The sequence below is a fragment of the Aphelocoma coerulescens genome, unplaced genomic scaffold (genome assembly GCF_041296385.1).
Source record: "Aphelocoma coerulescens isolate FSJ_1873_10779 unplaced genomic scaffold, UR_Acoe_1.0 HiC_scaffold_77, whole genome shotgun sequence".
Classification (NCBI taxonomy): Eukaryota; Metazoa; Chordata; class Aves; order Passeriformes; family Corvidae; genus Aphelocoma; species Aphelocoma coerulescens.
In genome coordinates this window covers 553,701-576,527 of record NW_027184063.1, presented here as the reverse complement: position 1 = coordinate 576,527, position 22,827 = coordinate 553,701, and the positions used below count along the sequence as shown (strand labels likewise).

The 22,827-nt window shown below is 54.2% G+C and overlaps 1 protein-coding gene and 1 pseudogene across 1 annotated transcript; both read left to right on the top strand.

The window, feature by feature from the left end:
• LOC138102475 (zinc finger and SCAN domain-containing protein 2-like) overlaps nt 1-22,827 on the top strand; it is a 60,227-nt pseudogene that overhangs the window by 21,004 nt on the left and 16,396 nt on the right.
• Nucleotides 16,927-22,456, top strand: LOC138102491 (maestro heat-like repeat-containing protein family member 7). The gene is made up of 15 exons (XM_069000188.1): nt 16,927-17,038; nt 17,337-17,401; nt 17,516-17,845; nt 18,029-18,177; nt 18,434-18,581; nt 18,790-18,977; nt 19,060-19,197; nt 19,472-19,586; nt 19,759-19,896; nt 20,137-20,313; nt 20,443-20,598; nt 20,758-20,859; nt 21,239-21,341; nt 21,789-21,845; nt 22,159-22,456. The coding sequence occupies exons 1-15, from the start codon at nt 16,927-16,929 to the stop codon at nt 22,278-22,280; spliced, it is 2,100 nt and encodes a 699-aa protein (XP_068856289.1). The 3' UTR covers nt 22,281-22,456.

The following is a 22,827-nucleotide window of genomic DNA, read 5'->3' as shown; positions in this document are numbered from 1 at the left end:
GAGCTCCGGCTTTTACGCTGCGCAGCAACGGTATGCCGTGCTCACGACACGTTCCAGGTGGCTATAACTGGTCTTTTAGTTACCGTCCATGGAGAAGTCTCCCACAGGTGGAAAAAGCTGAATCGGGCCTTCAGTCGCGTTGGGCGCCAGTCTGTAGAAACTCATCGGGATGGTTCGGATGGTACGGACGGAGGGACGGACGGTGACGAGGATCTCTATAAGCAGGTCTTTGGAGGCATGCAGTTTATTGCAAAGGGCGTGGGTACAAGGGCACTGCTTAGAGCTGCCAGCTGCAGCTCCAAGCAGGCCCAAGGTGTAAGAGAGAGAGAGAGTGAGCTAAGAGCTAAGAGCTAAGAGCAAGAGGCTAAGAGAGTTAAGAGCGTAAGTAAAAGAGAAGAGCTAAGAGAGACGAATTAAGAGAGTAAAGAGCTAAGACCTAAGAGAGCGAGGTCCTTGTTACAATACAATAAATCATCTTCTGTACTGAATATTCTAATTCTCACTAGCCAATCTAATACAAGGTACAAATCCTATAGCATTTACATGCAGCCTATAAGAGTTATTACATTACCATAGAGTGTTACATTTTAACTTCTAAAAACTACTCCTTGGACCCCTTCAGCTGAGCTAGTAGGGTCTGCTCTGACCCTTGGACCTGTCTGCAAGCAGAAGGTATTGTCTAATCAAGAGGGGATTACCTTCAGCCGGCTATACCATTGTTTTCCAGTTGTTCAGTAACTAAGACTTTATATCTCAAAGGTGGCTTTCATTTCGATGTCGCTTATAGTTTTCATATTCCCAAAATCTTTTGTCAGGCAATCATATTTATAAGGCTTTCCTGTTTCATCTCCCCCAACAAGCAAGCAGCAGATGATGATTGCAAGGATCTAGGTGTCACCATCACCCTCTCAAGAGAGGAATCCTTTAAGCAAGCACATTGCTCATCACTTCCATCCTGCTTTGGTTTAATGAACCAGCTCTTCCTGGCAATGAGCAGCAAGGGGATCAAATTTGACTGTTGCTATCCTTTTACATTTTATTCAATCATTACATCAGAACAGGCATTTTACTTTTGTTTCAGTTACTCCAGAGGACCTTGGCACAAAGCAAAATGAAGTCAAATGAGAAATAGCTAGCTTAAATTTATACACACCAACAAACCATGCTGTGTTTCAACAAGTGTAAGAGAGACATGGGACTTTCCTTCCCTCTGAGCAGCTGCAAGCATAAAAAAAGCAATGATGCAACATTCATTAATAAAACTTTCTTAGAAAGCTCTTCTTATGGCCAGATTCAACATCTGCAGGAGATACCCAAAACACACTCATTGTGCTGCACTTCCCTTTTTCCATTCACGTGTTATATATACTGAAAATATGTTACCGAGTAGGTATGAACACACCATGCTCCCAAATTTTCCCGAAGTAAAACATATATCTGTGTATGTTATAAACAATCAAACACAAGGGAGAAAAGCATGGCACAGATGCTGCAGCAAAGGAAATTCATCACATTACAGATCTGCCCTGATATGGAGATTGGCCAGGACTTTCATCAGTGATGGGAAGGAATTTCTCATCTTCCCATTTACAGCACCTGAAGCAAGAAGGACCCAACACCTTTAGCGGTGTCCAAGATAGCACAGAAATTTAAACAGAGCCATTTACAAAGGGCAGCAATTCATCTGGCCAGTTCACACCTCAGATAACTATCTGCAGAACCCAGAGCAATATGATACTCCAAGGAGCAGTGAGATAGCCAGAAGATTCTCAGCTAAAGAAAATCAGGCAAGAACAGGATGTTCCTTAGCCTGGCTAACCCAGATAACTTCTCCCAGCCATTAGCATGAGATGAAACAGAAAGAGAGGCTGAATTACTTGCAGTGAACAGATACTGCCCGAGGGAAATGTGACAGGTGACCTACAACATAAAAAATGTACTTAACTGTAAAAACTAGGAAGTGAAGCTAAAAATGAGAAAAATTAAAAGCTGTCCTTGGATATGCAGTAAAAGGCACACTGACATCATCAACGGGAGAAGGAACACAAAAGCACCCAGCTGTTCAAAAGCTGTGCTATTCAGGTACAAAGAAATCAATGTTTTTTTTAAAGAAAAAATCCCTCACAACGTGAATGAGCTCAGTAACACTCAAAACAATATTATTTGTTAGAAAAATCATCTGCTCCAGTGCCTGAAGCAAAAGGTTTGCAGTTTATTCCATCATTCCTTCAAATCCAGGGATTAGTGAGAACTTCCTAACAAATTCCTGCCCTGCCTTATGGTCCTTCAGCTTCACCAGGGCCAAAGTTTGCTGCTCACAGTCAGTACACGAATCCCGGTGGTGTTGCCATCCTCTCTGAGTGAGAAAAGCACTCGAGATGGTGAACAAAGAGATGGGGCAGTTTCCTGATGCCTGAGAAGGATGTTCTCAACTCAGTGGCACAGAGTCTGCTTTTGTTCAGACAGGAATGAAGCGGCAAAATGGCAGAAATTCATAATAGGGACGATGAGGAGAAACATTGGGCTGTGCACACATTCAGTCCAAGCAACATCAGCTCCAGGTGTGGTTTAAAATTCACGTTTGTGCTTTATTAAAGCCATGCACTGTATTTATGGCTCTCAGTGAATTCTGTATCCAAAAGGGACATGTTAGATGATTAAAAATTAGTTGGATTTCTTTCTTCTCCTGTAGCAGTGCCAGTAGGAGAGGTAACAAAGGCAGTTCCCTGGCCTTCAGACATTGCACAGAAGTGGGATACATTGATACAAACTCATGCAGCCAAACTGCAGGTATTTAATTCAGGGTCTAAGACATGAAGCCAGGCTTCTTTTAATAAATCACGGATAGGGATGAGCTCCTGACATTAACATTCCACTCCTCCCTCTTTCTGCTAAGACAGTCTGGACAACACGAATATCCCTAATACAGATCCAGGGCTCTGGTATAACAGCCACCCCAAAAAGCCATAGTTCCAGCTACCTTTCCTTTCTTTGCATCATACCAGGAGGAATCAAAAGGAATGAAAGCTATTTCATTTATTATTACAGGTGAGAACCCCTCTAAGTACACAGGAAGAGAAGTTGTATTTTGTAACCTTGTTCTCCATCTAGAAGTAAAACAGGGGCTGGTGTGAGGCAACGAGGGGAACAGAGAAAATGCTGAAAAGAAACTGAGGAAGGTGAAGCCAAATTTTCGAGCATTCCAGGCAATCACACCACTCAGGGACATTCTGCAGCTCAGCAAATCACATGCTGGAATGCAGTGGAGTATGGAGTAGGGAAATAGGGAACTGCTCAACAAAGGAGGTGCTACAGCCTCTTGTGCTCAGGCTCTTAGCCCAATGTTCCAGCTCCAACTGAAGGGCATTCTGAACCAGAAGAGCACTGACCTTTTGATTTTGGCAGTTCACAGTTCTCAGACAGCAGAACGTCTGTGGCTCCTCTCATCATTATGTTTGCTGTTTTCACTACTGGCCATCAAGTTTCCTGCAGTAGCCATCCATGAACCCCGGATCACTACTACATTAATAACACAGAGCATGGCTCTCAGAGTGCATTAGTGAGGTACCAGGAGAAAACCCAAATGATGATCCTCCTCACAGAAAAGGTAACAGACAAAAAAAAAAAAAAAGTGTGAAAACACTTTTTTAAAAGATGGCTGAAATTAGGTGAATTCTTAAAATTAAGTAAATGTCTGAAATTAAATTTAAGCAAATTTAACTGTTGCAAAGTATTCTGAATACACATACAGTACAATATACTAGAGTCCAAAATTTAAAAATCTTACTGTCATGGAATATGGGGTAAGGGATATGTTTATTTGGGAAAATCAGTTCAGCAGAGATCTCTTTGCTACAAATATCTTGAATTTAATTCTTCTGCCTTGATACAACCTCCTGAGAAAATAAAAAATAAAATAAAAATCCTACAGGACAAACTTGTGTTGGATGCAATCTACTCCCTCAGACCTGATACAAAAGTCTAATTTATTCTCTTGCTTTTTTGTCTTAAGGAGAATGAATTAATTATTCTTCCACTCAGAAGTCTATGGCATTAATCCTTGAGTTGAATCAGAGAAAATTCAATCTCTCATGAGGTCCCACTCCATTTACTTTTCTTGTAGTGTTCTGTTTTGTTGGAGTGAAAGCTCCTCTGGACCCAGGCCCAGAGGGAAGCCAAAGCACAGGGGTTGAATTAAAACCTTTGGACAAGCTGAGATACATGAAGTCACACCAAAGTGAAATAGAAATATAGATTTTTTACCCTTTAGTAGAAATATATGCTAAGTGCCTTAAACATTGAAAAGCTGTAGCAGAGACCTTAAACACAGTTGTTACTGCAGCAGTGTTACCTTTTCACAGAATTCTTTACTTTAGACAAAATATGGATAGAATTACCCTGTTCACATTTTTTAGATGGAGTGTTCACATAAACAATAAGAGCTGATAGAAACTGCATCCACAAATCTGTGTAATACCTGTGTAACACTGGTGTAAGGCTTACGACTGTTAGAATTAGACCAGGATAGGTTAAGAAAAGGAAAACTAGAATTGTGTGTTAACACAATTAACAAATATAATCCATACTTCTGTAAGAAAAAATATAGAGTCTAGAGTACAGAGCATATAGAGTATAGAGCATATAGAGTATAGAGCATACAGAGCATACAGAAGAAGAAGCAGCTGTGTTTGCCTGCTGTTTGCTGTCACTGCTTGTCTTTATCATGTAACCCCCTTCGAACTCTGCCTTCAAGAAAGCTGTGAGACTATGAAATAAAGAGCTCAGCAGAACAGCAGCCTCCTCTGCTCTCTCACCCTGCTCCGGGAAGGAAGGGTACCCCGTCAAAAGCTCAGCAGCGCAGAGCCCCAAGGCTGCTGTGGGCAGCAGGGCCCAGGGGCCGTTCCCACCCGCAGCGCTCCTGTCCTGGGCTGGGCCTGCACAGGGGCTGTGGCACCATGGCTGGGGCAGCGGGGCACAGAGGGGCCGCGGAGCCGCTGCCGGGGCTGGCAGCAAGGCCAGGGACAGACAGGGAATTTCTGTGCATTGCCTGCGCTGGGCAGGGCTGAGTGTGGGGAAGGCAGAGCTCAGCCGGCCTCGGTGGCTGCAGGAAAAGCCAAGAGCCCCAAGAGCCCCTGTGGCTGTGCTGGAGACCAAGGCTGGAGGAGGGAAATGCGGGGCTGCTGCGGGATGGGGACGGGGATTGAATTCCAGCAGGCACCGACGTGGGGCTGAGAGACTCAAGGACTCCTTGGCCTGAGCCTGTCCTGGAAAGGTCTCTCAGCCCTCTGTGCCCATGAAGGGCTTCAAGGAGGAGCAGAGCTCATCTTGGCAGGACCCTCATGGAATCCCTGAGGGACAAATGCCAGTGCCTGCCCAGCCTTCCCAACATCCCTGACACCAAAGGCCTTTTCCACATCCCTCAGTTCCAGGTCAGTGCCCAGAACACAGCACAGGCCTGTCCAGGTCCTGGGGGTGATTCCAAAGGGAGGCAGCTGTGATTTCTCCCCACAGACCCACCACTCCGGTGTCTCTCTGTGCAGCCCTTGGCTGTCCTGAGCACTTTCCCTGGAGCCTCCCTGCCCTGGACGTTTCTCTCCATGCAGTTCTCAGCACAGCCCAGCAAAGAATTCAGATGGTTTCCCAGAGGACATTACTCTGGGGGTGAAGTGGCCTCAGGGCACTGTTTGTGCCCCTGGAATTGTGCCAGCCCCCAGTGCTGCTGATGGTGTTTGTGCTCACTCGGGTTCATCTCCCCACACCCACTCGATGCACTGCTGAAGGCTCCTCAGGACAGAGCAAACACGGACTGCTGGCCTGGGCACTTGGTGTCCCTCCGTGCAGGGACAAACAACCTCCTGCAGGTGAGGGCAGAGGCCAGTGCTGGGATTGGTGGTGGCAGGGGCTGCTGTGGGACACTTGCCCTGGGCACCTTCCCAGGCTTTCCCCGGAACAAAGGCCCAGCCCAGGCCCTGCTCTGCTGCTCCCTCAGGTCCATCCCAGGAGCTCTGGCTGTGCCAGGACACTGCTGCGTGCCCCCCCTGCACACTCCCCCCTGCCCCTGGGCACTGGGGTTTGCTTTGCCAGGGCATTCCTGGGGCACATTCCTGACAGCAGCTCTGGAGGAGAGCGAAGCCTTCCTCCCCTGCCCTCAGGAGATGCCCTTTGCTGATGGAGCTGCTGTGCTGGAGCCCGGCTGTGTCCCAGCAGTGCCCGTGGCCTGTCCCTGCCTGTGGTCACAGCACGGACAAGCAGCAGGACAGTGACCGAGCTGCCCGAGCACTCCGGCCTTGCACCCCCAGAAGGGCTGGGAAAGGGAGTGTGGAGCTGGGAAGAGCAGAGGTGGGAAGAGGCAGGGCCATTGTCCCTGGCCGTGCTGCTGTGCTGGGAGTCTCTTCCCTCCAGCTCTGCCCACAGGCACTGCCCCTGCAGAGCCAGAGAAGGGCTGAGGAACAAACCTTGGACACAAAGGTCAGGGCAGCCCCTTGTTTTTATTCAAATGCACAGAGGAGAAGCCTCCTGGAAGTCTTTGTGTTTCAAAAGAAAGGTAGATGTTCATGTAGAAATGCTAGGAGTAGTACTACAATACTTTATAAAAAGCAGAATAACACCAGAAAAAGAATAAGGAAAAGCACCAGTGAAAATATGGACAAAGAGAAAAAAAAGGCCAAGATTGTAGAGTTACATTCTGAAGGTTCTGGAGCAGAAAAGAGAGAGTTTATTGCTTCTGAGAAGCATCCTAGTCATCATTTTCCTTGCACGGCAGAAGGAAATAGAAAGATTTTACCTTGTGAAAAGTATCCAGTCATCACTTTCCTCAGGGCATCCCTGAGCTCCTGGTTCCTCAGGCTGTAGATGAGGGGGTTCAGGGCTGGAGGCACCACCGAGTACAGAACTGACAGGGCCACATCCAGGGATGGTGAGGAGATGGAGGGGGCTTCAGGTAGGCAAAAAAGCCAGTGCTGAGGAACAGAGAGAGCACAGCCAGGTGAGGGAGGCACGTGGAAAAGGCTTTGTGCCGGCCCGGCTCAGAGGGGATCCTCAGCACGGCCCTGAAGATCTGCACATAGGAGAAAACAATGAACACAAAACAGCCAAATACCAAACAGACACTGACAGCGATGAGCCCAAGTTCCCTGAGGTGGGATTTGGAGCAGGAGAGCTTGAGGATGTGTGGGATTTCCCAGAAGAAGTGGCCCAGGCCATTGCCCTGGCACAGGGGCAGGGAAAATGTATTGGCCATGTGCATGAGAGTGTAGAGAAAGGCACTGGCCCAGGCAGCTGCTGCCATGTGGGCACAAGCTCTGCTGCCCAGGAGGGCCCCGTAGTGCAGGGCTTTGCAGATGGACACGTAGCGGTCGTAGCACATGATGAGGAGGAGGGAATGCTCTGCTGAGATGAAGAACAGAAAGAAAAACACCTGAGCAGCACATGCTGAGTAGGAGAGGTGCCTGGTGCCCCAGAGGGAATTGTGCATGGCTTTGGGGACAGTGGTGCAGATGGAGCCCAGGTCGGTGAGGGCCAGGCTGAGCAGGAAGAAGAACATGGGGCTGTGCAGGTGCTGGCCGCAGGCTCCGGCGCTGATGATGAGGCCGTTGGCCAGGAGGGCAGCCAGGGAGATGCCCAGGAAGAGGCAGAAGTGCAGGAGCTGCAGCTGCCGCATGTCTGCCAATGGCAGCAGGAGGAAGGGGCTGATGGAGCTACTGTTGGACATTGGCTGTGTCCGGGCATTGGGTTCTGCCACGGAGAAAAAGACAGTGAAGAGTTAGAGGAGATCTGTAAGCACAATCAAAGCCATTTTCTGTACATCCTCCCTGGAACACACACAGACACCCTTTTGTGTTTAAGAGTTCTGAGTTTTCTGTTTTTAAGCTCCCCCCATATCTCTCCTGGTATTCTTGGATATCAGAAATCCTCAACCTTTCTGCTGCACTCAGGGAGAACAGAGCAACTTTTGCAAGGCAAGATGATGAGTGGAGACTCAGGGGAGGTGCTCTGTCATTCTGACCTGTTCAGAGTTTCTCTGTTTCACTTTTCTCAAATGCAGAAGGTTCACCCTCCCATGTTTCCCTTAAAGATCACCAGGTGCTGCTGGGAGCAGATGGATCCACCACAGATCCCCAAATGTCCGTCCCTCTCTCAAGGTCTCAGCACCACATTCGTAGCCGAGGACACCCCTGGCTCATTTCACCAACCCTACAGCATTTTCACACTTGTAGCATCTCTGCTTTTCTCCTCTATCTGAGGCTTTCAGATAGCACAAAGATGCTACAGGACAGATTTGCATCCTGGAGGGAACTCCCAGCTTGGAAGGAAACCTTGGGGAGAGAGCCAAGAGTCCCAGAGCTGGCACTGGATGAAGGGAGATTGAGCTGCTGCCCTGGCTGCACTGACAGCCCTGCCCAGAGCCGGGCACTGGGGCCAGCGTCACCCTGAGCCACCTGTGCCCCCTCCCAGAGCCCCCAGGGCCGGGCAGCTGCTCCCAGCCCTGTGCTCTGCAGAGGGAACTGGGCCCGGGGCTGCAGAGCTGCCCCACGGCTCTGCTGCAGCTCTGCCTGCACAGGAGGGGCTTCACGCCTTGGAGCCCCGGCCCTGAGGGCAGAGGCTTGGCTGAGGGGCACAGCAGGGAGGGGGCTTCTTCAGAGGGAGGGGCTGCACTGGAGGGGATCCTGTGGGGATCTCTAAACTCTCCCTGACACATTGCTGGGTTTGTTTTCTCTCCTTCCCTGATCTCATCTCTGCTTCCGGGGCATTTTCCTCCTGGAGCTGTTTCCCTGTTCCTGATCTCTCCCTGCCAGCACTCACAGACCCCAAATCTCTGTGCACTCTCCTTGGCCCTACAGAAACCTGCCTGTGTGCAGGGCACTGGCTGGGACAGGTTCTGCTTGCAGCTTGGAGAAAGGACAGCTCAGACTGAGCCTGATGGGTCCAGCCAAGGTGATGCTGGTGCTGTCCATGGGCACAGGAGTGGCTGAAAGCACAGGAGGGATCTCCTGTGCACCTGCTGATCACTAAAAGGAACAGTTCAGATGTCCCAGGGACCTGACAAAATTCATAATACCTTTAATATTTATCCTCCCTCCCCACCATTCTCCAGTGGCAGGAAACTGAAAACAAAGTCTCAGGAAATGTCCTCATTTCTATCAAAATCCTTGAATTGGAAATATTCTGGGAGTGATCAGAAACCCTCAGCCCATCAGAGCCTCATGAGCATTTCACCTCCCCTGCACTCGAGATGCTCTGAGTTGTACTCACAGAATCCGTAGGCACGGGGATGTTGCAGCTTTAGGAGATCCCTCCAGGAGCTGCAGCTGCCGTGTCCTGCAGCCAGAGGCTTCCTGGGCCAGGGGCTGGGAGTGATTCTCCCGCAGTCACTTCCCAGCCCTTTCCCAGCCCCGGCTGAGTTGAAGCCCTGTGTGCCTCTGTGCTGTGCCCGGGCTGGCTGCAGGCAGTGCCCCAGCCCTGCTGGGCTGTGCCCAGGAGCTGCTCCTGGCCAGAGCTGTCTCTCTGCAGCGCTGCCGCTTGTCTGGAGCTGCCTCTGTGCCAGGAGCCCAGCCCAGCTCAGCAGCACAGACACAGCACAAGGACTGGAATGACCCTCTCGGGCCTTGGTGCTGAGGCCCTGAACATCAGTCCCTGGCAGGGACTGGCAGAAACCTCTCGAGAATTCAAGTCAGAATTGAACTTCAAAGTTTCTGGAAGTTTTCATGGGTCCCAGTGAGGGACACGACTGAGAAAGTGTCCCCAGGCTGCAGTCAGAGCAGAGAACTGGAGGCAGGGATGACGGGGGTCAAAGAGAAGCCAAGCCTTGGTGCCCTGGAGCACAGCAGCGTCTGTGCCACCAAGGGCTGGGAGGAGACACCTTGTCCTGAGGCCCTGGGAACTCCTGGCACAGCCCCAGCAAGGCTGGGCACTGTCAGCCCTTTGTCCTGCCCTCAGCATCCCCCCACATCCCAGTGGCCTCAGGGATCTGCTGGAAGGAGTCCCTGGGGAGCCTTGGTCACGAATGGCCCTGGGGGCTCTTGAATGCTCCCAGGGACTGCAGGGTTTTCAAAGGACTTTGGCTTTGGCTTTTGCCTGGGAGTCTCTGAGAGCTTTGTGCAATCCTGGCCCCCAATTATCTGCTCTAATGAGTCCCTGGAGAGCCTTTGTCAGTAACAACACTTACTGGGGCTCATTAATGCTTTGTCATGGAACAGCGGCTGAACACTTGGATGAAATCAAACTGACTCCTCATACACAACTCATTCATTATATAGATGACATCTTGGTCCAGGGCAGCAATGAGGAGGAAATGCAACAAGTCCTTGAATTAGTTGTGGATCATAGGAAACAGAAAGACTGGGAAATTAACCCTACCAAAATTCAAGTGAAATTTTTGGGAATTCAGTGGCAATGCAGGCATCGGGAAATCTTCCTCAAATCCCGACAGAAAATTTTAGAGTTTGCTGTGCCACCAAATAAAAAGAAGGCACCAAGATTTATTGGATTATTCGTCTTTTGGAGAGAACATATTCTGCATCTGAGACAAATCTCAACCCCTCTGCATAAAGTAACCAGGGGAAATAGGGAATTGGAATGGGGAAGTGAGCAGCAGGCTGCCTTTGAATTAGCCAAAGAGGCTATTAGCCAAAAAGGCCTTTAGATCTATGGCCTATGCAAAAGGGAGAAGTTGAGTTAAATGTACCTGTAAATGGGTCACATACTGATGGGAGCCTCTGGCAGAAACAGGGAAAGAAAAAGGTTCCCCCGGGGTTTTGGGGGAGGAAGCTGCCAGAAGCAGGAAACAACTACACACCTTTTGAGAAACAGTTATTGGCAGGTTATTGGGCACTGATGGAAACAGAACAACTTACCATAGGGTATGAAGTGGCTCTTCATCCGGAAATTCCTATAGTGCAGTGGGTCAGAAGGTCCCCAAAAGCCCATTGGATTGGGCACGCTCCGGAGTGTGGTACTGTAAAGTGGAAGTGGTATATTCGGGATTGGGCCAAGGTGGGAACGGGGCGGATAGCCACTCTTCATGAGCCAATAGCAGCTGCCCCCGGGAGGGACCAAGAGGTGAGTGCCAACTTCACAGCTGAGAGAGAATCTCCAGGGAAGTGGGAAAAGCCTTCAAATCAACTAACGCCACAGGTGAAAGAACATGGTTGGTTTACGGATGGGTCAGTGTGGAGAGCTTATCTGAGGAATGGTTGCGCAGTAGAGGACATGATAAGATAGAGCCTTGCGGAATGTAAAGGTCAGCTTATCCTGGGAAAAGCGGTTTCTTATCAGCAGGATGTGTAACAGGATACGAAACCAGCCAGCCCCGCAGAAGGAGCAAACTGGAATGTGGAAACTGTTGCCGCAAGGCGTGTTGTTCCCACGAGAGAAGATGACCAATCATGAGCTCAGCTTTTGCAATATGTATGAGCTGTTTAAGTGCTGTATAAATATGAGATGAGAAGACAATAAAGTTGAGACTTGCTGATCATGATATCGTGGTGCTTGTCTCCCGCGCCTCTCTCGACAGGTCAGCTAAATATATAGGAGGGAAAAGGTTTTGGAAAGCAGTAGCTGACCATCCTCATTCAGAAAAGTTTTTAGAAATGACCAGAGAGGGGAAAAGCAGTCAATATGCTGAATTCTATGCAATTGATATGGCTTTAAAACAAGAAGATCTAGGAGAATGCCTTTCCTATACTGCTTCTTGGTCGGTAGCTAAATGGGTTCGCTCCGTGGCTACCAACATGGGTGGGCAGAGCCTGGAAAATCTACTCCAAAGAGGTCTGGGGAAAGGAACTGTGGAGTGACCTTTGGGAAATGGTGCAAAGAACTGATGTGACTGTGATTCATGTTGATGTCCATAGTGACACAGACACTTTAGAGTGACTTTATAACTCTGTTGCAGGCAACCGGGCAAAGATTTCCCAAGCCAGACCGGAGTTCCCTCCAAAGGAGGATCACGAAGGCCTGGCAAAATGTGCACACCAAAAATGTGTGCACCTTGGACAAAAAGCCCCTTACAGGTGGGCTCAAGAGCACGGCATTGCCATGTCACTCGATATGAGTAGAACTAGAATTGCTCAATGCCCCATGTGCCAACATATGTACAAACGCCCGGTGCCAAACATTGTAAAAGGACAGCTGGGGAGAGGAAAATTGCCTGGACCAACTTGGCAAATGGATTACATTGGACCTCTACCCCAGGACCGAGGGTGTAAATATATCTGCCATAGACACATATCCTGGGTATTTGATTGCCCATCCTTGTGAGAAGGCCGCTCAGCACAGCACCATCTGTACTATAGACACAGTAATTCTGTATTACGGAATGCCATTACCCAGTCAAACAGATAATGGGTCTCATTTCCAGAACAAATTCATTCAGCAGTACGCTGAGCAGAAAAACATTCAGTGGGGTTTTCACACACCATATTATCCCCAAGCTGTGGGATTACCTGAGCGAATGAATGGGCTGTTGAAAGAGCAGTGGAGAAACCTGGGAGATGGGCACCTGTCCTGGTGGAGAACCCATCTCACTGATGCACTGCACATCCTTAACAATAGGCCCATCAGGGACATGGACACAAAGTCAGGGGACAGCGCTCAGAGTCAAAGTATATCATGATTTGGTCAGAGAAACATGGTCTCTTGACACCTCCCTAAGTAAGGGAAGCTCCCAAAGATGGGGACATGATGAACGGCCACTTGAGAGAGTTCTACAACATTATGGAGCGGCTCCATGGAGCCCTAGCCAGTTGGTGTCAGGGGCCAGAGAACCTGCCTATAATCTGAATTGGATAATAAGACTGCAAGCTGTCTCGGAGATAATAACTAACCAGAGGGCTGCCGCCCCTGACCTTATGGCCGACCAATCCACGCAAACGCGGAATGCGATTTTCCAGCATCGCGGGGTTTTAGACTACCGGCAGAAGAAGGAGGAGTTTGCAGGAAAGAAAATGAATCCAACTGTCACTTACAAATTGATGACAATGGAAAAGTAGGAAAACAGACAACTCGGGAGATGAGAAAATTAGCCCATGTACCAACCCAGACATGGGAATGTTGGGAACCAGATATATTCTTGTGGCTGCCAGGGAGTCTGTGGCTCAAAGGGGCCCTTTCTCCTTTCCCTTTGTGAATGTCTTGGGGTGACCTTATGATGTGTATACCATATCGCTGCCTGTGCCCAGAAATTAATGCTGGGGGGGGGGGGGGGAAGGGGTGGTTGTGCCTTCTCTCAGAGGATATATTTCTAAATTTGGCCAAACCGGAACAGTGCAGCTGCTACCTTCTTGTTTATTCCTTGTTTTGTTCCTTGTATTGTACGACTCATCCAGCACACAGTACAGGGAAGGCAGCTCGCAGCTACACCTCAAGATCCACCAACCCCATATGCAACAACTGCAGAGGCAATCTGACAACCATGATTCATCCTGTAAGTCAGAGGAGCGACTGATGTGCTGAGGCCTGAGCAGCAGGCCTCAGCCGGAGCTGACCTACAAGATGAACCCTGGCCAATCTGTGACTAACACCATCAGTATTATTCAGCTAAAAACAGATGACAAAGATGCTTATGCTAGCTGTTTAATGCCAAACGGGCTGCTTTAGAAACTTTCCCATAATCGTGTACAGTTATCTGCAAGAAATGGATAATTTAAGAAACTTTCCCCAGCTGACATGAATAAAGGTTTGTTTGCAGGGTGTTTGAGGGGAAACCCTCCCAGGCAAGGCCTGGGCACTGGCCAAGCTGTGGCCCCTGCTGGTTGCAAAGTGTGCCATCAGACCCAGGTGTTTCCAGACTAAAAACACAATCAAGTCGCTTGGACTTCCTGATTTGGGCCTCTAAAAGCTGGATCCACATTTGGGGCAAATTTGGAGGCCTCACATACGGGTAGATGCACCCATAGGATTCTCCCAATTGACAGGAAGGGTTCTCCAGCTCCTTGCTGCAAAACGGGGCTCCCCAACGACTGCGGATCTGGATGATGGCAAGGTATTTAGGCAATTGGTGATGCATCTTTCTAAATCACTCTCCTTTCTCTTGGATAGTAATAATTAGGTGCATTGCCTTGCTTATTTTTGCTTGTTGCTAAATCCAAGCCCCTAGTTTTATTGAATGTATCGTTTTACATTTGAGGTTCCTTAATTTCACAGTAAAATAAGAGCATTCTTCCCGGTGCTGTGTCCTTTAAATCGCCTCTGCCCCTTGGCAGAACAACAGGAGGCCCCTGAGGGGCTGGGGTGGTGGGAAGGCCCGAGGAAGTGGCTGTCAGAGGCCATAAGCAGCCTCCAGGCAGCCGCCTCGTTCCTGCCGCCCGGCTGCTCTGGCGCTTCCCCGAAGCATCTCCCAGGCCTGCGGCAGAAGCCCTCAAGGCCGGGCCTCAGCAGGAGGGTGGGGAGCACCCCGAGGTGCCGAGGCTGGGCTGGCTGGGGACAAGGAGGGCAGGGAGCCCTGCTGGGGCACGGCCCCTGGCTGCTGCCAAGAAGGGGCGGTGGGCAGAGGCAGGGCTGGCGGCCAGCCCGGGCCCCCGCGGCTGCCCAGGCCACGGGGCTGTGACCGAGGCCCCCCTGGCACAGAGCTCTGGGCCCGCACAGCTGCTGCCACCATGGGGAGGGCGGCGATGTCTCCTCGAGCAGGGCTGCCGAGTCGCTGCTGCCGAAACAGCTCTGGACGCCACAGAAACAGCACCAGAGCGTGCACAGGAACAGCAGGAGCCCCAATGCCGGCACCAGCTCAACAAGGCATCCGCACCAGCCGGGACGCCAAACGGGGCCATACTGTGGGCACAGCTGCACGTGGCTGGGCAAAAGGCTCCAGCAGAATTGGCCACAATGGCTTCCTCTTGCCTTGCCAGCCTCACAGTGACGCTTGGCAGCTTCAGCTGCAGCCTGTGCCCCTGACTGACTTCAGTGGCCGTGCTTGAGGGCAGACTCGCCTTCCACAGTCAGGCGTCCCAAGGCGGCAGCATTGGTGCCATCGTGAGAGAGAGACTCTGATGGGACACAAGCCCTGCACTGCAGGTGCCATCCCTCTCCTGCATGCAGGCCCCTTAAAGACACGTACATGAGCTTCCAAACTAAATCCTGGACTTCCTTGGAACAAAGGAAGATGCAGCCGGCACTAAAGAAAAGCTGGCAGACGTTCAGGGGCGGAGGGAAGCACTTTGCTGTGTGCAGAGGAGATGGCCCGGTTCACAAGCTCAGGCTTTGCTGCCAGAGGATCCTGCTTTGCTCTTGCTGGAGGCCATTCCCTACCAATGCATGGCCCTCCGTTGTTCCTGCATCACGGCTGCTGGACCTGTGGCAACAAGTGTGTCCCGAGTCCATGTGACAGCAGAAAAGGGTGGGACCTGTGTGCTTCCAGCGCCTGTCTTGGCTGCTCCTTCAGGGTGCTGGCACCATCATCAGAGACACAGAACAGCTTCTCCTCCCACAGCTATCCCTATCCTCTGCACTTCCCCAGGTGTCTCCCTTGATGTTCCCTGGGGAGCCTCCCTGTTTGTGGCCGTCCATTGCCCTGCTCAGCAGGGACGCAGTTGTGTTTGGACGTGAGCTGCCACAGCCAGACACGCAGCAACGGGAATGTTGAATATCAGAGGCTGGGCCAATTCTTTCATTTCCAGAATGCAAGAAAGACAGAAAAGCACAAGGAAACGTCACAGTGTCTCTGTAGAATCTCTTTGCCCTGTGAAACTCAGCAGCTGATGCTGTTCTGGCGCTACTGCTAATCCCTTCCATGAAAAAATTCACTCCAGGAAGGAGCAACATCTCCTGTTGGATACCAAGCGCTGCCCCCAGTCACTCCAGCTGCTCCTGCCAACAGCCCCCTGTAGGAAGGAGCACAGACCCCAATGCACCTTGGCTTTGGCTGCCCTCTGGCAGAGAAGCCCCTGGGGGCACAGGTCTCTGGGGCAGGAGATGGGCACCAGCGCTGCCAGGGCTTGGGGGTGGCAGGTCTGCTTCGGAGGGGACTCTGCCACACCTGCTGATTTCAGCGCTCCCCGGGCCCCAGGGGTCAGAGCAGCATTCGTGCCCTGGCCCACACGTTCCTTGTCTGTGTCACAGCCCCGGCTTTAGGATGGCCACCGGCCAGGACGTGTCCCAAGGAGGCCGTGCCAGCTTCTGTGGAAGACCCCGAGCCCTTCCCGCGGCGGCTGCGGCGGCAGCCGTGGGGGCTCCTGGTGCTGCCCCGAGCCCACAGAGCAGGGGAGCATTTGCTTATGGTTGGAGCCGATGCTAAAATTCCTGTTGGGCTGCCTTGGACACTTGGGGCAGGGCATTCCTTCCAACCTGGGCCACTTGGGGTGGGCTGGGGGTGGCCCCAGGGCAGGTGGCAGCGTGTGCAAGGGCCCTTTGTGACATGGTGCAGCACGGTCACCGTGGGGTGGAACGGGACAGGGTGTCCCAGGGCCCTTTGTGACACGTGCTGACATAGGGGCTGGCGGCGACGCGGCCACGCCACAGTGCTCGGAGCACGCGACGGGACAGGACGGGACAGAGCGGTGCCGTGAGGAGCCCCCGCACAGCGCACTCGTTCCTCGCTGACCCGGAGCTTTTCCGAGGCGTTATTCCTGCAGGTGACCTCGAGGCCAGACCACAGGACTTGGTGACCTGTGGCCTTCTCGAGGCTTCTCTTTTGCAGGTGCCCTCAAGGGCAGACCGTGGGACTTGGTGCCCCGGAGCTTTTCCGAGGCATCTCCCATCCCTGTGGCCGGTGCCCTCAAGGCCAGACCCTTGGCTTTGCTGACCACAATCCTTGACGAGGAGTCTCCTGTCCTTGTGGCAGGAGCCCTCTGAGACCAGGGTGCAGGACTTGCTGTCCTGTAGCCTTCCTGAGGCTTCTCTGCTGCTGGTGCCTTCAAGGCACAAGTGCAGGACTTGTTCACTCAGAGCTTTCCCCAGGCATCTCTCTTGAAGGTGCCCTTGAGGCCAGACTGCGGCATGGCGGGCAGATTCCGTGGCCTGTTCAAAGTGTTCAGGGGGAAAAAAGGCCCTGGAGCTGCCCCAGCACAACAGCCTGAAGAGCTGGAGCAGTTCCAGCCACGGCAGGACAGTGAGTGACAGAGCTGGGCCACAGGGCTGATGGCGGCAGCCAGCTTGGCACCATCCCATCCCATCCCATCCCATCCCATCCCATCCCATCCCATCCCATCCCATCCCATCCCATCCCATCCCTGGAGAACAGGCCCATGGATAGGACGGAAGAGGGGCCAGGCCAGACCCCCTGCAGCAGTCATGTTCCATCCCCTGGGCATCCCGGGGCTGTCCCTGCCTGGGGAGCGCAGGGCTGGGCTGCGTTCTCCGGCCTCTCCCGCAGCCCCTCAGCTCTGGCTGCGCTCGCTCTTTGCCAGATGCAGCCCTGGACCGGACACAAAAGAAGGACCATGCCCATGGCCGCTTCCGGAGAACAGTGCAGGTACCTGCAGCCATCCCCACCTGGGCTGGGCCTGCTGTCGCTGCTCAGCCGAGCACCGCTCCTGGAGCACCCCTTGGAACATCCCTCTCTTCCCTGTCCTTTGTTCTCCTGCAGATGTTCCGGAAGTTCATGCGCATTCGGCGTGGAAAGACCAGCACCAAAGCAACTGAGGGCACAGCTGAGCCTGACTCTGGGCTGACCGAGCTCCAGGCAGAGCCTGGTGTCAGCACAGATATCACTGCACCCTCAGAAGACTCTGACAGTCCAATGAATGATCACACGGCGAAGACTCTCATGGCAGGGACTGAGGACATGGCCATCACAAACACCGACACCGGAGAGACTCAGGGCATCCCAAATACTGACACTATGCCCATTCCCACTGGGATTCATGCTCCCAAACTGGGTTATTTCAAGGAGAGTGCTGATTCTTCTCAGCAGCAGGTAAGCAGCCTGGGGCCAGGGCTGGACACTCCAAGGATCTTGTGCCCCCTCAAGCCACAGCTGCTGGGCCCCCTCAGCCTTTGAGACCAGAGCAGTGAGTCGAGAAGGGAAGCATTTCTTGGGGGCAGCTGGGGAAGTTGCTCCCTTGGACAGTGCTCCAAGTCTTCCCCATGCCTCCTCCAGGTGCCAGCCATGGTGAGGAACATTCACCAGAGACTCGGGTCCCATGTCACTGTGGATCCCAGGCTGCCCATTTACGTTCTGAGGCTGGCTGAAGAGCACCCCGCTGATGTGGTGCTGACCCTCCTGCGCTGTGCCCCATCGTGCGACAGGTACGGGGCCCAGCTGCCTTGAGAGCTCAGGGCTCACCAGCCCTTAGGGCCCATTGCCCTGTGCCACCTGTCCAATGGGGTCTGCCAGACAGGCGGAGAGCTCCAGGACCCTCAGGCCCCTCTGTTTCCTGAGCCTGCTGCCATGCTCCCTCCCTGCCCCTCAGGGCACCGGGGCTCTGTCACCTGGGCCCCCACAGCTGCACAGGGCATGGTACTGTGACTGAGACGCCCCTGACTTAGAGCTCTGATCCCACAGAGCTGCCACAATGATGTGGAGACTCATAGGCTTGTCAGGCAGCACACTGGAGAAGGTGCTGCCAACACTGCTCTGTGTGATGGAGGACTGGCCTCTGCACAGCATGTCCACCTCTGATGGGGACAACAAGGACATTTTTGCCCTGGCTGTGAGTTTCTGGAACTGGCCTTTGCTTGCCCCCAAGCTGCCGCTCCAGCAGCTCTCCATCCTCTCCCTGCCTCAGGCGCTGGGCTGAAACCTGAGCTAGGGGCAGGCTCAGGGGGCACCAGGCCCGGTGCTCCCCCTGCGTCTCCCCTCAGGCCCTGCCACATGGACAGCTCAGCACTGAGCGCTGTCTTGGGCTGCTTCTTTTTCAGGCAACTCTGGCACTGTGGGTGATTGTCCAGGTGCCTCGGTGCCACGAGGCAATGAACCTTTACTCCTCCCGCATCTTTGTGGCTCTGCTCTCCCATGTTGTCATCACCACACAGCAGATGCCAGAGGAAGTTGATCGCTTCTGGAGAGCGTGCCGGGAGGAACACCGCCTTCCCACCAACTCCAACAGGTCCCAGTCCTCCTGTCCTTCCCATGCCCTTGTGGCCAGCGCCAGTGCTCCCAGTGTGACCTGGGCTTTGTTCTGCACACAGGTTTGCAGTGCAGGCCATGAAGGCTCTGCTCTGTCGACTGCGCTGTGACAATGAGGTGGTGGCTATGGAGCGCAAGCGTGGCTGGGACACGCTGCTGTGTGCTGACACCCAGCACTATGCAGTGGGTCTGCTGGCCAGGTGAGACCCCCTTCTCCCCACTGCCCCCGGCACTTGTGCCCTGTGCCCGAGGTGCCCCACACAGCCCCTGTGGCCATGGGCCAGAGGGCCTGGTCAATGAGGGATGGCCAAGGGCACTGGAAAAGGCTGGAGAAGGGTGCTCAGGAGCAGCCACCTCCCAGAGCACCCACATCCCCTGCAGGGATGCTGGGGAAAGACCAGACCTCTGTGAGTCAGTCCTGGGAGATGATTGCCCCCCCAGCTCACAGCCTTGATGCCGTTTTCCCTCTGCCAGAGAGATGCGCCGGGTCTCCCCCCCCATGTGTTCTGGGATTGCACTCCTCCTGCTTGGGCTGCTGAGCAGGAAGGAGCCAGGCTGGGATCTGCCCTTCCTGGCATTCCTTGTGGAGGTGAGCCTGACGGCCAGCGCTGCCTCGCTGAGCTGCCTCCCGCCTCTCTGCCCTCTCGTAGCCGCAGCTGCCTGGGACGGTGCCCGCGCCCTGCGCTGCTGCCTGGGCCCAGCCCTGGGCGGTTCCAGGCTCCTGCCGGCCGGGTCCCCTGTCACTGCCCTGTACGTTTCAGGTCCTCGAGTGCCTGGACTTGAGGGAATGCGGTGACAGTGTCCTGGAGATCATGTCCAGGTACCTGCTGAGCGAGTGCAGGCAGAGATGTCGCCTGGCACTCAGAGGCCTCGTGGTGCTCAGCAAGGATCCCGCGATGGTGAGAAGGCGGCAGCGGCTGAAGCTGCGCTGGGGAAAGCAGTCACATGGGCTTGGCTGGGCTTCAGGAGCTGAGGCAGCTGCTCCCAGCTCTCCTGCCTCCCGGCTCAGCTGCCCCAGTGCTTTGGGACAGGCCTTTGGCCTCTGGGCCCTGCGGCAGCAGGGTGGGCTTGCAGGGCCACGGTGGTGTAGGCAGTGCAGCCGTTCATGGCTTCACAGCACAGCCTTGTGTTCCACACAGGCCAGAAGGATGGGCAGCCTGTCCCAATGGCTTGTGGAGCTGCTGGATGATGCAGATGGAGAGGTGGTCAGGATGTCCCTCTCTGTGTTCATGAACGCGCTCGAGAACAAAGACATCCTGGTATCCAGCACCACCGCCCCGAAACTGGCTGAGGCGCTCCTGCCACTCTTTGAAAATGTAAGGCTCTGTGCCCCCAGCCATAGGCACTGGGTGCTACCTGCAAAACTTCAAGCCTTATGGATTTTCAGGCCTTTTCCTAGGTGGACCTGGAGTAATTGGTCATAGGGTCTTATCCTTTTCCACCAGGACAACAGCCATGTGCAGCTCTTCTCCATTCACCTCTTCTGCAAGGTGATGGACTTGGTAGTGGAGGAGGGAAAAAAGCCCCTGAAGAAGATTGTGAGCCAGAGCATGCTCCTACTCTTCTTGCACTGCCATGAGGAGAACCGGCACGTGGCAGAGGTGAGGTTTTGTGTGATGCTGCTGCATCACAAGGACGGGGCTCAGCTGCCTCCTGCCCTGGTACCTCCTGGGCTCCAGCATCCTCCTGGCCTTGGAACAGGGACATGAGTCCTGTGCCCTGGGATGCAGTGTCATCTCTGTGCCTCTGCTGCTCTCCAGGCCTCCATGGAAACTCTTCTTTGTGCGGCCGGGTTCCTGAAGAGGACGAATCTCATGCAACTGGTGAAGAAGAAGCAGCTGTCGATGTTTGCCGAGTGCCTGGTAAAGCCTGACCAGAGAAGCCTGAGCCACAGCCTGGAGAAGCCCAGTGTGTGGGGCTGGCAGCTGTGCCCCTGCCCAGTGCTGCACCAGGGGCGCCAGCCTGCGCCCCACACGCCGCTCCCTTGCCTGGGCTCTTCTCCAGGCTCCTGTGGCCCCGAGCCGGCTGCCGATGGAGCCCCGGCCCCGCTGGGCCGTGGCGTGGGGCGGCACCGCGGCTCCCCGGGCAGCAGCCGGCCCTCGGCCCCCTCCAGAGCCCGGCGCCAGCGGCTGCTGGCCGGGCCTCGGGGCCGTGCGGGCAGGGGAGGCCAGGGCTGGGCGCAGAGAGCCCGGCCAAGGGGCTGAGCCCGCGCCAACCCTTCCCTCCTGGCGCTCTCTGCAGCTGGCAGAGGACAGGAGCCGAGCGGCCGAGCGCCTGCACCAGGCCCTGCCGTTCGTGGACAGCCCACAGCAGTCCCTGCGAGAGGCGGCCGTCAGGTTCATCGGTGAGCCACGAGCCCGGGGCCCCTCCCCGCCCCGCCGCAGCTCGGCCCCGGCCCCGGCTGCTGCCCCGGCAGCGGCATCCGGGCCCGGGGCCGTGGAGCCCCGCCTGCCCTCGGGGCCGCTGCCGCCCTCTCGCAGCCGTGCCCGGGGCCGTGGAGCCCCGCCTGCCCTCGGGGCCGCTGCCGCCCTCTCGCAGCCTGGCCCGGGGCCGTGGAGCCCCGCCTGCCCTCGGGGCCGCTGCCGCCCTCTCGCAGCCGTGCCCGGGGCCGTGGAGCCCCGCCTGCCCTCGGGGCCGCTGCCGCCCTCTCGCAGCCGTGCCCTCGGGCGTCAGGATGCGGCACGGGCCCGGGCTGAGCCCTGCCGGGGCAGGAGAGCGAGTGGCCACGGGGCTGGCAGCGCCGCTGCGAGGGAGCTGTGCCGCGGGGCCGTGACCGCCTCTGTGCTCCCAGGGACTGCCAGGGTGTTCTTGAGGGGGCAGAAGGAAGAGCTCCAGGTCCTCAGTGAGGGTGAGTGAGGGCAGCGGGCTGTCAGCGGGGGCTGGCGGGGGGAGCTGCAATGCCTGGCTCGGGAGCTGCAATCCCTGCCCTGGCTGTGGGGGGCTTTGCTCCATGTGTGGACTCGGGGTGACGTGGGCAGAGCACAGAGAGGTTTCAGGGACACGGTGGGGAGCTTCATGGCCAGCACCTTCTGGCTGATCTCCTTGGCCCCTGCTGTCTTCTGGCCATGGCAGGAGCTGGGCGAGATGGCCCTGGCAGGAAGGTCTGCTTGGATTCCCGCAGATCCAGGCTCTGACCGTGGCTCTGTTCCTGTCTCTTCCAGCCCTTCAAGCCCTGAGGAGAGACGACAGCCCTTCCCAGACAAACATCGTAGTTCAGGAAATATTCAACAAAAGAGCTGCAGAACTACGTTCATCTGCTGGCTCAGAACCAGAGTCCCTTTAAGATGTCCAGATATCCTGGAAGATGAGACCATCTGGAGACAGAGTAGAGCAGCTGGAGCTCCAGGCACAGCTGATGCCGGTCACAGCTGAGCCTGTGGAAAGCTCCCATAGCTTCTGCCCTCTCCCTCCCTTTTGACAGCTCCATCCCTCCAGCCCTCAGACCCTGCCCATCCCCTTTTTTCCTCCCAGCTCATCCCCTTTGCTTCGCCTCCTATTAATAAACAGTTTGGCTTCTTCACTTGACCTGCATCTCTGCGGTGCTGAAGCGGCGCAAAACCTGAGCCCTGGGACACACAGGCCCCTCCTGCCGCTCTCTTCCGTGCTATTACTGCAACCCTAGGGTATATCACCGTGTCCTGCAGCCGTAGGAAGGAGGAGAGAAGATCCAGCAGGCAGGAATTGTGCAGCAAGATTGATTTATTTAATTATTTTACAAACTCTTTCATAGACTTTTTTCTTCATAGTCTAATTGGACAAAGGATCAGCCACCCCTTGGCGTGATTGGCTAAAATCCTAAAGCATCCATTGTCAAAATATTTTTCTACTGT

Bases quoted from the DNA above. Each gene is read 5' to 3' on its own strand.
- LOC138102491 (XM_069000188.1), top strand. From the start codon at position 16,927: ATGGCGGGCAGATTCCGTGGCCTGTTCAAAGTGTTCAGGGGGAAAAAA. The intron at 17,039-17,336 runs GTGAGTGACAGA...GCTCTTTGCCAG, and splicing joins GTTCCAGCCACGGCAGGACA to ATGCAGCCCTGGACCGGACA. The intron at 18,978-19,059 runs GTCCCAGTCCTC...TTCTGCACACAG, and splicing joins CTTCCCACCAACTCCAACAG to GTTTGCAGTGCAGGCCATGA.